Below are 17,090 nucleotides of genomic sequence, written 5' to 3'. Positions count from 1 at the left end.
CTGAGGGCTACTTGCAGGCAGATAACCCAAATGTGATGACTGCAACAGTGAATACACCTGAATATCTACATTTATGGTAAGTGTACACAACTGTACTGTCTACTTTAGATCGCCAAAAACTTAATATCGAGCGCTCACATGAGCGAAAATGCAGATATTCAATGTTCATTTTTTGGATCGCAGTACAGTGGAGATTGGGATATTAGCCCTTTCCTCACTATAGTGCGATCTCTGAGTTGGAATATATATTTAGCTGGGGGGGGGCACAACCCCCCCCCCCACAGTAGCGATTTTGAGTACCTGCATATTCGCTAATGTGAGCGCTCGAGATTTTAAGTTTTCAGCTATGTAATATAGGCCCTATATATATAAAATCTGTGTGTATAAATATCTGTGTGTATGTTTATATATATATATATATATATATATATATATATATATATATATATATATACATAGATATATATATATAAAAGAATTTGAGGCAGCGCAGGTAGTTAATGTTGTCACCTTACAGCAAGAGGTTCTCCAGTTCGTTTGCATGGGTTTCCTCAGAGATCTCCAGTTTCTTCCCACATTCCAAAGACATGCATCTGGAGCATTTCTCCCCAGTCCTCCGCCAAAAATAGGTTCTGTCCTAGTCAGACTTGCCCAGTCAACAAATGATTGATAAATTATATATTTAATGTACATTTAGTTGTAATTGTAACCTGCATTATGCACATAAAACTGCAATGTTCTTTTGAGATGAACCCTCGTAAGCCTAAGGGCAAAAGTGTTTCTGAATGTTTACTTTCTGATTGAATTCTGTCCTCATTTGTCCTGTTTTATTTATTTATTTATTTTAAGTTTTTGCTCCTTTAAGTTGGGTTAAGGTGGTGGTTTAGAACTTCTGTCATGTACTATTTGTGAAGGATACCAAACACTTAAATTTTAAAATAATTTCACTTTGTAACTTCAGGGTAACATAGTACAGCCCCTTTCATTGGTTATACAAATCGTAACTTAATTTTTCCACCAGCCAACCCATCTCTACCTTGACAGACCTGGTACCTTCCTCTGGAATGATGCTATTTAAGCTGCTCAATTGTCAGTTTAGAATCAGAAAATAACTCTTGTCCGTCATTGAATAAGATCTCTCTAAACCCTTAACTGGACTGTTTCTTCACCTGGAAAGAGGAATTTATTTATTTTTGCTAAGTTGGCTGTGGCCAGGATCCAACATTCTGAACAGAAATCCAGAATGTTTTGCTATTATTTATGATATTTATTTTTATTAATTAATTCATTTTATTTATTTATTAAGTTACTTAAGGTTTGTTGACTAGATTAGCCCCATTAGACCAGCAGCTAATTTTCAGTTGAGACCCAAAATAGTGTTTCTACTAAGAGAAATGTGGCCAGGGCACTAGGGAACCTCCTCTACTCTTTTCAATAAGTAGTGTAGGGTCCTTGCGTCTATGGTACCACCAGCTTGGGCAGATGTGACCTCTGTTTAATGTGTCATCTGAAGAACAGTACATTCAGGAGTGCAACACCTCTGTATCAAGTAATGTAAATTGGGAACAAAAACCTAAGGGAAAAGTATACATTTTTGTCTGGGTATACTTTTAAAAACAAACATAGACAGGAATAAGGAGTCGTCATTTCACATATCCATAAAGTAGGCAAACCACTTAAGACAGTGGTAGAAGAAAGAAGGAAGCAGCATCTTTGTTGAATGACTACTGACAAGACTCCTTTGGAGCTGTAGTACACAATTCTGGAGACCTTGTGTCTACAACTGTAGAGCACAGGATGTAATCCAGTGCAGGTCAGAAGCCCCTGGGAGAGGGTATCCTCCTGAGTTCCTAAGTACCTATAGCTGGCTATAACCTTCTCTAGCCAATTCCTATACGATTTCTCACACTCTGTAAATATTGTAAATAGCTTTTGACTTTAACTGTGTGAATTTGTTAATGTATCTGCACAATATCTTTCCACAATGGGCAATATTGCTCACTTTGTATTATTTGATATGTATTTGTATTTGTATTTTTATTTTTATTTTTTTTTGGACTGCTATCTTTACTGTAATCTGTTTCATGGAGCTTTTCTCCCAGGGCCTCCACTGAAAAGGGCTCTCTGGGCCCAGTGGACTTCCCCGGTAATCAAACTGGAAATAAATAAATGAATAATAAAGTAATGGTGGTATAAGGCGTGTACTAGGAACTAAATGAAAAATTACATGCATTTTTAGAAGATTACCAGCTTTGATTGGTGGGCCTGGTTAGTTGACGAGCCAAACTGGTGTAGTTGAAAGTGGGTGATCATTCTGAGTTTGCAGATTTCTTTGAGAGGGGCAGGATAGGTGCATGCTCTAAGTGCTGGCTTTTATATAGTGAGGTGACTAGCTCATGGATATGGACAGCAGGAATCACTACAGCCCACCAAGGGGTGCCTTCATTCTTAAGAATTTTTCCTCCTGGGTATGTGGGATGCACTAGCACCACCTCAAATTGCACGGCTAGGTTTATAAAGGCCCTGGTGGTAGTTTGCCTAGTATATATCAGTGAACCTATGAATTCTGAATCAGTTACTCCCTTGGACTGATAGAATGCAAGACAGATGTTTGCTTTCCGATACTAACCTAGAACGTTTAAACCTACAAGAAGAAAATAACACTGTAGTGAGACAGGAACAAGTATACAAACTCTAAACTACATAGTTAAAAATACAGAGCAGTCTTTTGTGGCTACTCTCACAATGAAACTTGATTTTTTTTTTTTTACATTACAATAAATAAAAATGATGTTTCTCCACTTTTCCCTGTTTAGAAACAGTTAACCCCTTTGAACCCAGAATGAAACACAAAACATTTGCTTTCTGATTTTAACCTTCAGCTGTAAAACTCTAAAGACAAAAGCAAGTAACACTTCAGTAAAACTAGAGCTAAACAAAAAAATGGTGTACATTTATAACATATGAACCAATCAGTCAAAATGCTAGAGAGCATTTTTTTGATAAATTAAAGCTCACTCAAAGAAGCCCAAAGTAATTTTCAGACCAGTAGGATAGGCTCCTTGAATTTAGTGTTTTTAAGGTGGTAGAATAAGACAGATTTCAGCACTCTGATGTAGTTCATAAAGGTTTTCACATCCCTGATAAGACATTAAGACATCAGTGAGGAGTTTGATTATCAGTTTATAACCCCTTGATCTGAAGCTGTTAGACTTAGTTATAGTCTAATGTAACCAGCGCAAGCACTCAAAAAGACAACCAGAACCTCAAACTAGTGTATGTCTTTTTAAAAAGTTTGTAAAAAGAAACTCTTTTGGATTATGTTTATTTAATCTTTTGATTATTTCTTGTGTATTAAAAGTATTTTAATTTCTTTCAGCCTTGCCTGTTCATTTGCACTCTAGTTTGAGGTTCTGGTAGAATGTAACGTTTAATGTTTATGTAGTTTTCCTTTAGGACATTTAAGATGAAGGCCTTTTATCTTGAAAAAGAAAGCTCATTTCTAAGTGACTATGGGGTTGAAAGCATTAAACCATTTGTTCAATGTTTTGTTGCATCAATACAGATATTCAGTAGACATCTGCCTTTCTGGCTGAAATGTCTTTAACTGAGGGCAGCAGGCTGATCTGTAGCGTGGTATACAGAGTTTCAAAGACCTTTCCCCCATACTTAGACAAGTGTGAATTCAGGGACAGTGTTGACAATCTGTTCAGTGTCTTTATGGACACTTGTGGGGGAGAGTCTTTGATTCAGAACATGGAAACAAAAAGTAAGAAAAGGGCATTTTTGTCACTACTAGTGTGCAAATGTTAGTGATCCTGCAGGTAATGACTCTTGTTTGTCAGTGTACTGCTTACAAGGGAGGGGTCTGCCTTTCTGAGTTAGGCCTTCTAGGAAAGTCCTGATGTTCCTTGTGGTAAAGGGAGGGGATCCAGTGGTCCTTATTTTTCTTCACTCCCAGATGCTGGAATTGAGAATTCCAAAAATTGTGTCTCAGATGCTTGGCTGAAGATGTTTTTTCCCCATGCTTTGGCATTGCTACTATTTTTCTTTTATTTGCCTTTTTTTATAGGGTAATGGAGGCTGTAGTTCCCCTTACTTGTGCAAGAAAAGTTTTCTGTCCTATTTGGGGTCCTCTTTCTGCAAGTTTGACTGGGAGAATATCTCTTTTTTAGTCTTCCCATATGTTAATTGTGGGGATTTAGATGAAGGAAGTAGCATGAGCCACTTGACATAAGCCACTCGCCATAACCAAAAAATTTTTAACGTCACTCCTGTCTCCAGCCATACCCTTGTTTTTGTTTTTTGGTTTATGGTTTGTACTGGCTGTTTTGCCACAGTGCTTTGTTCTGATTGCTCTCAGTGCTGTTAGATACATGGCTGTTCAGGTGACTCTGACATTAAAAAAAAAAATCTGCATGTCAAGCATGACATTCAGATGTAGGGCTAGCAGTGGAACTTCACTGTCTGATGTAACTGTGTCTTGGCTGGCAGCATAGCTTAGACATCATGTAAGTGCCGGACTGCTGTTTTATAGTTCTTAGCAATCTGGAGACGGATTATGTTTGTGTTATCATGGGATCTGATTGCGGTTATTTATTCTTTTGTCTGCTTTAGCAGGGTCTAAGATGGCAGGATCCTTTTTTCTCTGTCATCCGCCTACGTTGCAGTATTTTTCTTTGAAGCTGCAGTAATCTGAGAAGGCTCATTTCCCTGCATCCTGCATTACTTTCTTACTTCTATTTGTTAGCCAGGGTAATCTGAATGACCTTTTAGCCCTTTTTCATTACAGTCCCAGAGAGAAAAGCTTCATTTATAACATTAAGGAGGACAACAATATAAATCATCTAAATAATTAGGAACCAGGCAAATTTTATATAGTAACAGCAGTCAAACATTTAGGACAAATTCAGTCCAGTAGAAATGCATTAATTTGGTGCAAATGGGTTTAAGTAATTCAAATTTAGGGAGAAGAGGTAAAGGTCATAGCCAGAAGCAAGTGTTTTAAAGTGCAGTTTGGAGTGGACAGAGGACTTGGGTAGGGAGGATGTCTTTAGGAGAAAACCGAACATTTGTATGAAAAGAGGTGGGAAAATATCAAGAGCAAGATGTGGTATTGTGATAGTGTGATTTGTCATATAGTGAGCAGACATTAAGGCCTTTTATATCTTGGGCAGTTATGCTGTTGGTTATGTGAATTATTGCTTAACTAAGTGCATAGTCAGAGTTAGTGACTAGATAAATCTTCAGACTCTCTAAGAATATAGAGAGATCATACGCTGATGTGACTATCAGGAGGGACTGAGTTCCAGTATTTTTATAGCAAGCTTTTTATGGTCTTAGCTTCTCAGGAGAAAAATAACCTTCCAAGGTAGCCTATACACTGACATAGGGTAATGTACTGTTTTGAGAGAGTTTTTGCTATCTTGGGTTTTGATTATCAGAGATTTATACACACAAGTTTTATTCTAGAGAATGAGCTTTGAAGTCAGATGGTTCAGTGCCTTACACAACTGTACTACTTTGTTTTCTGTTTAGCTGCATATAAGACTGCATGTATTCCATTTGTACAGTACATTTGATCTTTAAATATTGTAGTCGCTCCTTCAGTCTTTGTGTCTTATAATAAAGTGCACTCAGACATTGACAGCTGTCAAGCTGTTTTTGTTCCCCTTTCAGTTTGTGATTTCTTTTTTCATGATTTAAAACTATCGTGTCTGTTTTCTGTATCACGTTATGGTCATCTCTTGAGTGTTATTTCTGGGGTCAGTTGCATAACATAAACTGTTATTTAGATTTGTAAATGTCAAAGTAGCTATACTTTATGTTGTGTTATGTCATGCTGTTTTAATTATGTGAAAAGCTTTCCCATTAGACATTAATGGGGAAGTGCCCATATAGTTATTGCTTTAAATATAGCACTCTGAGGTATATTATTTGAACATTTGACATGTTATCCAGTCTAACAAGTTAAAATGCATACTGTTTTGTACCATGTAAATATGACCATTTACTGTTCGTCAAGGGATATCTTTTAAAAGTGGAGGTCATGTTTTTTGCAGGATTTTTCACTGATGGCTTCTTGTTCCCACAGGTACCATTTACTGACCTTCTAGATGCTGCTAAATGCATTGTGAAAGCACTATTCATCAGACAGAAGTACATGGCATACTCAATGCAGAATTTTTTCAACACTACTTCACGATTCTTGAGTGAGCTTGGAGACAAACCCTGGGAGACACAGTTCTATGATGTCACCCCTGAGTCACCCATAGCACCAGGTAAAGATAGGACTGCGTATAGTTGGGCCCTTCAACAGTTTGCTGCATAGTGTAGTAACAAATATGAGTGAATGATGTATTTTTGGGCATTAACCAGAAACTAGGCCCATTTGCTTGTTGTGCATTTGAAAGCAAGAACATAATATTAGAGTGTACAGAATGGCAGATCTGATGTTGTTAACCTTCATTCATTCCTTACTGATGGGTGTTGGTTCCATCCTCGGAACCGAGTTGGCCTTGTAATAAACTCATGCCAGCCAAAAAACTCTTGCTCTAAGCTTTTACCCACAATACCCTTCTTCCTGTTACCTCAGATCTCGTTTGCTGCATTGCCCTAAAGCCATGTCAAGCCAGCTCTCAGCAAAGTACTTTGGAGTTTTTCAAATTACTTGTTCTTCTTCTGTATATTTCTTTCCCTATCTTATTACCCACTGTCTTACTATATTAGTGTCTTTTATTGTTGCTGTGCTTCTTAACCGTTTTTTAGATAATCTCTAATACCATCGTTGGTATAGACCCTTTCCCACTACCCTTGAGGTAACCTCTTCCAATATCATTGTTGGTATTTTCCCCCATCTTTCTTCTTTATATATAAAAAAATCTTTGCTGTTACTTCTGTGTTGATTATAATTTGTGACAGTTGTTTAGTGTACCATGTCGGAAAAGAAGGGAGTTTCTGGTTTCAAACAGTGCGACCAGTGCGGTCGCAGAATGCTGAATTCGGACACTCATGTGTCTCGTGTGTGCTATCTGGGTGTCCCTCATTTGTCGCTTCAACCTCCTTGTTCTATTTGTAAAGGGTTTAGCTCCTGAACCGTTAATGAAAGGAAAAACAAGCCAATTCTGAAGGATCTCCTTAAGACACCCTTCTCAGAGGCTCTCTCTGGGTTGGAGGGCTTATCCCCTCCCAGTAAAGAACACAGAAAGAGACCATACTCTGATGTTCTTCGTGTTTCACTGTTGCAGTCATTACATTAGGGTAATCTGCTGGCAGGTTGCCCTCACTTGGCCTGAATAACAGTGTCTTGGGTCCTGCGTCAGTTGCTGTCTCCTCTTCCATGACGTCAGGTCATCAGGGGTATAAAACATGCAGCCGACGCCATTTTATTCAGTCTTGCTTGCCGCGCGGTGCCCGAAGCAGAAGCATTTCGCAAGTGCCGGTCGGCTGACTCCTGAAATTTTTGCATTCGAGTTTCAGAACCGAAGTCTTCAACTAAAGCCAAGTACCCCGTTGGGGAAAATTTTTCTTGCTCCTTACCGATGTCAGTAAAAGTTAATAATTGCATTACTTGTGGGAAGCAAATACCTCATAAGGATTTTCATTTGTGCTGTATTCCTTGCCTAGGCCCAGATCATAACGTGCCTTGCTGTCGGTTTTGTGCTAGATTTAACGTTGGATTACGCTAGATTAAGCGTCAGTATATTTTTGCTTCAAAATATTTTGGATCCAGATTTAATTGAAATGTCATCTGTTAGCAATCAGACTACCGGAGTTCACAAAAAACGCAAAGAAAAAGAGAGAGACAGACCGTCGAGGTCCAAAACCGACGATGAAGCTTCTCCTAAGCCAGTCGCCGGTACTCAGTGAGGTGCTTTCGCAGCCCCTGATACCCGCTACTTTTGAGTCGCAGGCCTCTACCGAGACCCATGCGGAGTCCGGTATGCCGCGACATTCTCAGAGTATTGAACCCGCGGATGTCTCTCCCTTGGATGGGTCCGGAGCGGCTGAGCAAGCACCGGCTTCTGATGGTGTTTTCAGGCCTCAACATTTTTATATAAAACCGACACCAGTTTTAAAAACAAGATCAAAAACATCTAAGTCTAAAAAACTGACGCATGAACCAAGTGCTCAGGCCCCTATGCCTAAAAAAAAACAGATGATCAAAATGGCTGAGGACTTAATTACCTTGATCAGGGCCCCCCCCACTAAGATGCCTAGGCAAGACACTGATTATGAATCTTCAGATCAGGTTTCCATTTCTTCTGATTCCTCTTCTGATCAGGAATTTTCTATTCCACCCTATGAGGATTCAGATGCAGAAGAATCCATCCCATCTGCATCTCCTCCTGAGAAACCTTGCATACTTTAAGGGAACATTTTCATTGAGAGAGTCAGGATTTCTCTGAATCCAAAAAGTGGCTTCAGGATTTCCTTCTTCCTCGGCATAGGCCTTTGGCAATATCCTGTATTGGACATTGTTGATGTGTTTTCGGAATCAAGCATGGCTCCTGATTCCCTACCTCCGGCTCCTAGTAAGCCAGACAGATATTACAGGGTTTTGGACTCCCACAAATTTCTATTCAAAATCCTGCTGCTGATCCTATCACAGGGTTCCAAAGGTGTAAAGGCCTCTACAGCCAAAAATCCTACCCCCTCTGATAGAGATTCCAGGGCACTGGATAGATGGGGAAAGAAGGTTTATACATCTGCAACCTTGGCAATTAGGGCCTTAAACTGCCAGTTTCATATGCTTGAATATCAACAGCATGTTATGGGCTTATTGAAACAGAAAATTATGTTGATTTCTGATTGTGTGGAAAATAAAGAATTACAGGAATTATTGCATGCAGCAGAACAGGTTGGAAAGCATACGTTGCAATGTGGTTTTGAATCCTTGGAGGGTTCTTGCAGAGCCGCAGTTACTGGATCCGTGATTAGAAGGCATGCCTGGCTCATGGAGCAAAATCTGCCTGATCATGTTAAAGCTAAATTGTTAGATGCCCCTTTACAGCCTGATACTCTGTTTGGTAATAAGGCAGAAGAGGTTTTAAAGAAAATGGAAGACGAAGCTAAATCTATGCAAACTGTAAAAGATTCCTTACAAGTGCAGTCACCCAGGTTCAGTAGGCACTGGCCTACTAAAAATTGGTCCCTTCCTGTGTCCAACAGATCCTCTCAAGGCAAATCTAGGCGCTCAAAAGGCTCTAGATACCAATCACAGGGTTCTTACAGGTCAAAGCAATGGGGTGCCTCCACCTTCAAATCTGGAGGAAACAAAGCACAACCCTACAGTAAGCAGTCTCAATGACTTCCCTCTACCTTCACCAAGCACTTATCTTTTGGCAGCCCCCTTGAGGAGAAAATTAGCACTTCATGCTCAAAACTGGCAGTTAATTACCCAGGACAAGTGGGTATTAAACATAGTATCCCAGGGGTACAGATTTCATTTCCATACTTTGCCAATTCCAAACGGTTGGCCAGATCTGCCACAAAATCAATGGGCAGAGGCTCAGAAACAAGTTATGTCCTTCATGGACATGGGGGCTATTCAACCAGTACCAGAACAGGAAAAAGGACAAGGTTTTTATTCAAGACTTTTCCTGGTACCCAGAAAAGACTATGCCTGGCGTCAAATACTGGACTTATCAATTTTGAACACGTTCCTGGACATTCCAAAATTCAAAATGCTGACTTTACAACAGCTACTGCCTATGCTGGGCAGGAACGCTTGATTAGTGACTCTAGACTTAAGAGGCATACCTGCATATCCCAATAAGGAAACGTGCAGAAGATACCTCCGCTTCAAGGCAGGTTTTTTGCATCACCAATTCTCTGCACTGCCCTTTGGCTTATCTACTGCGCCCAGGGTCTTTACAAAGTGCCTGGCACCAGTAATTGCATTTTGCAGACAAAGCAGCATACAGATTCATCCATACTGGACGACTGTCTCATTCAAGCAGAGAGCAAGGACATTCTTCTTCAACATCTGGCATTTGTAAAAAGGCTTCTAACATGCCTAGGGTACACAAATGAAAAGAAATCCCAGTTGATACCCTCTCAAATAATTACATTCCTGGGTGCAAGCTTGAATACAACTGCCCAGATGGCTTACCTTACGCCAGACAAACAAAGGCAACTGACAACATACTTCAAACAGATGGAAACAAAAACCTAGTTATCTGCAAGTCAAATTCTGCAGGCTTTGGGGTTCATGGCATCCTGCATTCTACTAATTCCATATGCAAGACTGCATATGAGGAAACTTCAATGGTACCTAAAAAGTTTATGGAGTCAACATTGTGACAGTCTGGAAACAATGATTCCTCTCATTCCCTGCCTACAACAGGTGTTTCTTTGGTGAGCAGAGACATGTCACCAAAACAAGGGACTATCATTCACTCTACCCCCTACCACCCAAACCCTAACTACAGAAGCATCAGACTATGCTTGGCGAGGAGATGCATTCAGGGCATATGGAGCCCAAAACAAATGTATCTGCATATCCACCAGAAAGGGATGCTAGCTGTTCAGAATGCTCTGACAGCTTTCAAGGACTTAATTCATCCAGGACAAATACTGATAAAGACTAACACCACCACGGTTATGTGGTACATAAACAGGGGGCTACACATTCCTACCCCTTTTGCAGACTAGCCATGGCATTGTGGAACACAGCTTTGACTTACCAAGTACATCTTCAAGCTCAATTCCTGCCAGGAAAACAAAATACTCTGGCAGACGACCTAAGCAGAAATCCTATGGACCCGCATGAGTGGAAACTGGCTCCACAAATCTTCAGCATGGTAACACAGAAATGGGGGTGCCCAGACACAGATCTTTTTGCCACTCCCCAAAATTATCAACTGGACAAATTCTGCACAAGGACTTATCACAGACAAGCATGGAAAGTGGATGTCCTATCCTTCAGTTGGAAAAACCCATCAGTATGCCTTTCCACCTCTGCCTCTTCTCTCCAAGGTCTTACTAAAGATCAGACAGGAAAAATCAAAAATGATCCTGATTGCTCTGGACTGGCCTCGCCAGCACTGGTACCCAGTTCTAAGGAATATGTCTCAACTCCCTCCTTGGTACTTGCCTCAAATACCTCATCTACTGCCTCAGCAGAACAATCAAATTCTACACACTCGGCTCCAAACTTTGAACCTTGCAGCATGGCTGATCATTTAATTATTCAAACAACACCTCTCAGTAAATCTGTGATGGATGTCATTTTGGAAGCCAGAAGGCCTAGTACTAGAAAATCTTATGCTGATAAATGGAAGTGATTCTGTGCTTGGAACCAAGCACAAGGAACGGACACAGCAAAACCAAACATCCCTCAGATTTTACAATACTTGACTGAGATGCTTGACAAGGGCCTATCTTTTTCTTCAGTAAAAATCCATGCCTCTGCCATCTTGGCTCATTACAACACAGAGCCTCCCCTCTTTTCTCATTCTCTGCTAAAACAGCATCTTAGAGGGGCAAAAAAATATAAGGCCTCCCAGATCATCACCAATTCCTGCATGGGACCTCAATTTTGTGCTGGAAAAACTCACCCTGCCACCTTTTGAACCAGCAGCTACTGCGGATATAAAATTTTTATCTTGGAAAACGTCTTTCCTCTTGGCAATCACTTCAGCAAGGAGGGTTTCAGAACTACAGGCTCTCATGGCTGTGGAGCCTTTTATTACATTTTACCCTGACAGGGTGTCCCTCAGGACCAATCCTTCCTTTATGCCTAAGGTGGTATCCAGTGTGGCTCTTAACCAAACAATTCACCTGCCAACATTTTACCCAAATCCGCAGAACAAGGGGGAGCGGATTCTGCATTCATTGGACGTACACAGACAACTAAAATTCTACTTTAACAGGACCAAATCTCTAAGAAAGTCTGAGCACCTACTGGTGGCATTTGCTTCAGGATCATAGGGGAAGGCTATATCAAAGCAGACTGTTTCTAAGTGGATAAGCCACTGCATTAGTTTCTGCTACTTGCACCATGGTAAACCTGTGCCCAAGGGAATCCAGTCACTTTCCACCAGGGCTGCCTCTACCTCAGCAGCCTTTCTCAGAGGAGTTCCAACCAAAGACATTCTAGAAGCTGCTACTTGGAGCTCTGTTCATACCTTCACAAAGCATCATCATTTGCCTCTCTTCTCCAAATCCAGGGCAGGATTTGCCACTGCAGTTCTGCAGGGACTTATAACCGCTCCTAATGCTATTTAGTTCCATCCTCCCATCCATAGCTTTAGGATTCTACCCAAATGTAATGACTGCAACAGTGAAACACAAAGAACATAGTACGGTTGTGTACACTTACCATAAATGTAGATGGTAGAGTGTATTCACTGTTGCAGTCCGGGTTACCCACCCGCCATCCCTCTTTTCTATAACTTCTCTTTCCTTCACTATATTTTAAAGCCTTTGTGGTGTATTTGCTTTTAGATGAAGGTAAAGTTTATGTTGCTAAAAGTGCATTTACATATATTGCTGTTATTATATATATATATATATATATATATATATATATATATATATATATATTTTGTTTGTTTGTTTTTGCTCCCCATTTAGGGGGGGCACCTGACATCTGGGACAAGAAAAACTGAATAAAATGGCGTCTGCTGCATGTTTTATACCCCTGACGATCTGACGTCATGGAAGAGGAGACGGCAACCGACACAGGACCCAAGACTTTGTTATTCAGGCTGACTGAGGGCAACCTGCCAGCAGATTACCCTAATGTAATGACTGCAACAGTGAATACACTCGAACATCTACATTTATGGTAAGTGTACACAACTGTACTTTCCTTCATCACCTTCAGGTGACAGAAAGCAGGAACCAGAACAAAAAAATGCCAGAATTGACTGTTCCAGGACCTAAACCGATTTTCACAGTGCCGTCTGTGGTACCGACTATGGTGCCGTCATCAAAATCTGCATCTTTGGTGCCAGTCTCAGCACCGATGATTATTATTACAGCAGCGACCTCAGTGCCATCTTTGATATCTTTAACCCCGGTAACGTCCTCGGCACCGGCCTTGACTACAGCACTGAGCTTACCTATAATTTCTACTCCGGACACACCTTCTATACAGGTCCCCAACCACGAAACTTCGGTGCCAATAGACCATTCAGCTAGGACCTGATATTCACCCACAGTGGATCCCTTTTTCAGGCAGCAGTTTAGCCCCTTCTTGGAAAGACCTGACTGCCGTTTGGGATATCGACTCGCTTGACCAGGAGCCTGTCGGAATTGGATGTGATGTGTCTTGTGAATCAGATGCTGATGGCGAGGGGGATTACAAGACCTTCCAAAACTCCCCCGCCCTTTAGGAGTTGGGAGTATTTCTCCATGGACTCCAGCATATTCTCCTCCTTTGACCTCTGTGCAGATATCGATGCCCCTGGAAGTGACACCCTCATCGGCTCCCACTGCTTCGGTTCTACTGGTGGACCTCACCATGGTCCCAGAACCAACCATTTGCCCTTTGGTTCATTCAGAACCAAGCCTTTTTAAGGATCATGATTGGACCATGGGCAACTGTGGCTCCTAGTACAACGCCTTTTTATTCTACAGTGCCATCTATGATCCCAGGAGTCCTGTTGCTACCCGGGTCCTTATGAGACTCCTTCCCTGGGAACTGGTCTGTTGGAGCGGGGTGTGACCCTGGTTCTGAGGTTGTCCTTCTCAGTTCCAGACTTCCATCCCTCTTCAGGTGGGCCAGCTTTCCAGGCGATGGAGAGGGCCCTTGCCTCTGTAGGCAAGCCATTTGTGTCAGAGCCTCTATTATGTCCTTCCTCTGAGCTGCAGTTGACACAAGCCACTGCTTCGGGACATGAAGCACAAGAGCCCCAGGATACCCTACTGCAGGGCGCCCCTTTTTTGGCATCCTCTTCAGAAGCTTCCACTGAAGAGGTATCATGCAAGAAGACGTGCAAGAGGAAGCATGTGGACTCACCTGAGGAGTTTCTTACCTATTTATACGGACTACGATGAAGGGGAGGGGTCCCCACGGTTGCCCCTTGATGTCTCGTTTGGAGACATCTTTGAAATACTAAAACAGTGGGGTGACTGGAAGCCCACCAATCCCTTTTCTGAGGAGTCTGTGTTCCTGCAGACTTTTCATGCTCAACCCTGTACTTCCTGGGTGACCCCACCTGTAGATGAGCTGGTTCAGCTCATGGTGCAGTGCGCATGGAAGAGTCCTGATACCACTGAACCGATCCAATGGAGGCGGGACAAAATTTTATCTCCTCCCAAACAGCACCCACACTGGTTCAAGGGTTTTCCAGTAGATGTGATGGTGGTGGCTGCTGCCACAAAAAAGGAACTGGCCTAGGAGAGCCAGACTGTCCACCCCCCCAAACAGGCAGTCTCTGGTGGGAAGCAGTCTGGGGACGTTTTTCCTTGCACCATTCTGCCTGGCTAGCAGTAACAATAGATTTATGGGTGCAATGGATCATAACCAGAGGATACCGTGTCCCTTTCAATCTTTACCCAAAGTTACCAAGTCGAATTCCTGACATTCCACCCAATCAAAGGGAAACAGCATTGCTAGAAATTCAAAAGCTGCTTCAAAAAAGAGTCATTCAGACATTCCCACCCGACCAGATAGGATCCGGATTCTACTCAAGATTCTTTTTAGTGCCAGAAAAGACAGGGGCTGGAGACCAATTCTGGATCACAGTCTCCTAAACAAATTTGTCAAACAAGAAAAATTGCGGATCGTCACGGTTCAGTCTATCCTTCCATTCTTGGAGAAAGATGATTGGATGTGCTCAGTACATCTTCAGGATACATATTCCCACATAAAAATTGAGAAACACTCCAGATTTCTTCACTTCTGGCTGGGAGCCAATCACTTTCAATTCCGCGTACTGCCCTTCGGACTCTCTACAGCCCCCAGAGTGTTCACCAAGTGCATGGCAGTGGTAACAGCTCACTTGAGACTACAAGAATTCCTGATGTTTCCATATCTAGATGATTGGCTCCTCACCACCCCCACCAAGTGTCTACTGGAGATAGCACTAAACTACACTCTGACTAGCAGTATCTTTGGGAATCTCAATAAACTGGGGAAAGTGCAGCCTGATTCCCTCTCAATCCCTAGAGATTATTGGAGCGATTTCCAACACAAATGCTTGCCTAGACTTCTCACGGACCACAGATTACACAGGATAAGATCCCAAATCTGGGTGATACTGTCTTGAAGCCTAGTCCCAGCTTGATCAGTCCTTCAACTCCTGGGTTCTATGGCAACGTCAGTTACCATAGTGCCCTTGGCAAGACTACACACGAGAATTCTCCAGTGGCTCCTTCTAACACAGTGGTACCCCTTACAACATCCCTTGTCCTTTCAAATACGAATAACCAGCAATGCAAGTGGGATTTAATGTGGTAGATGAAGCCAGACAGACATTTTGCCCACAACAGCCCAGGGCCACAGTGACTACGGATGCTTCCCTGGTGGGGGGGGGGGCTTTACCAGGGGAAGATGTTCCAAGGTACTTGGCTCAGACATAGAGGCCCACCTGCATATCAACGTCCTAGAACTGAGAGCAGTGCTTCTAGCATTGCAAGCACTTCAGTCCATCTTTCCATCAGGGACAATTAGTGTTCAATCAGACAACATGTCCGTAGTCTGGTACATCAGCAAACAAGGGGAAACCAAGTCCTACCCGTTGTGTTGAGAAGCCATGAGAATTTGGCAATGGGCAATAGCTTCTAACCACTTTCTGATTGCTACGCATATTTCCAGGAGATCCAGCATGATCGCAGACAAGCTGAGCAGATGTATCCTACTGCCTCATGAGTGGTCCCTCAGTCCTATTGTGGTGAAAATCTTCAGCCACTGGGGCCAGCCTTGCTGCGACATATTCACCTCTCCAACAAACCACAAATGCAGCAGCTACTTTGCCCTGATCCCCCTTGCAGGGGGAGTCCCCGAGGTACGCTCTGATTCACAATTGGCCCACCAGACTTCTGTATGCTTTTCTCTTTCTCCAGTTTCTAAAGAAAGCCCTTTGTCTGAGAAGCAGAGTAATCCTCATTGCTCCTTACTGGCCACGACAAGTTTGGTTTCCCTTCTTTGACCTCATCTTGTATATCACCCATGGATTCTGGATCCAACTCCAGAATTGATCTTGCACCCACAAGGGTTGACTCACCCGAGCATTTCGAGTCTCAGGCTGACAGCTTGATTTCTGCACTTCCGGTAATCGCCAGGCAGAGTAACCTTAACTCCCCAATACGCAACATCCTTCTGGCTTCACATAAACCATCCACCAGGAAAATCTGTCTCAGCAAGTGGAAGAGGTTCCATATTTAGTCACGAGAAAGACAACGAGACCCTTGCTCAGCTTCTGTTAGTGTAGTTTTGGATTATCTATCAAGTCTTCATTCAGGAGCAGCAGCCTCAACCATCGAAGTACACTTAGCTGCTATCTCAAACTTCCATAATGGTTTTCAAGACTCGTTGCTAATCTCCCATTGTGCAAAACTTTTTTTAAAGGGGTCTTTCGTATCAGGCCACCCTTCAGGGAACCCATCGAACCTTGGAATTTAACACTAGTACTACAGTCCATGACGCAGTCTCCCTTTGAACCTGCTTCCACTTGCGACCTAAAGTTCCTGTCCTGGAAATCACCATTTTTGGTAGCTGTCACATTAGCCAGATGCATTTCAGAGTTTCAGGCCTTGTGTATAAAACACCCTTATATGGTATTTCATAAGGACAGAGTATCGCTCCGGACTAATCCATCCTTTCTGCCCAAGGTTATTTCTGAATTGACAATTAACCAAACGAGTGACCTACCAGTCTTCTTTCCCAACTACTCAAATAAAGGAGAATACTCCCTTCATTTGCTTGGATGTACATAGACAGTTAAGGTTTTACCTGGACAGAACTAAATCAGCACGTAAATCAGACCAGTTATTTGTGTCCTACTCAGGCCCTAAATTGGGAAATCCTGTCTCAAACGTAACCTTGTCCAAGTGGTTGAGAAACTGTATGTCCTTGATTTACCAACGAAGTAAAATCCTTCTACCATGCAAAGTCAGAGTACACGCCACTAGGGTTT

General features: G+C 42.2%; 1 protein-coding gene across 4 annotated transcripts in view; it reads left to right on the top strand.

Annotated features, from left to right (window-relative positions):
• AMPD2 (adenosine monophosphate deaminase 2) overlaps positions 1-17,090 on the top strand; it is an 855,139-nt gene that overhangs the window by 493,819 nt on the left and 344,230 nt on the right. For all 4 annotated transcript variants that reach the window (XM_044076870.1, XM_044076869.1, XM_044076868.1 and 1 more), the window contains one exon: positions 6,095-6,281. In XM_044076870.1, the coding sequence (XP_043932805.1) occupies positions 6,095-6,281 (187 nt within the window). The remainder of the gene's footprint in view (positions 1-6,094; positions 6,282-17,090) is intronic.

The sequence above is a fragment of the Protopterus annectens genome, chromosome 7.part0, assembly GCF_019279795.1.
Source record: "Protopterus annectens isolate FY-2018-M chromosome 7.part0, PAN1.0, whole genome shotgun sequence".
Classification (NCBI taxonomy): domain Eukaryota; kingdom Metazoa; phylum Chordata; order Ceratodontiformes; family Protopteridae; genus Protopterus; species Protopterus annectens.
The sequence above is the reverse complement of the archived record's forward strand: the minus strand, read 5'-3'. Positions and strand labels throughout refer to the sequence as shown.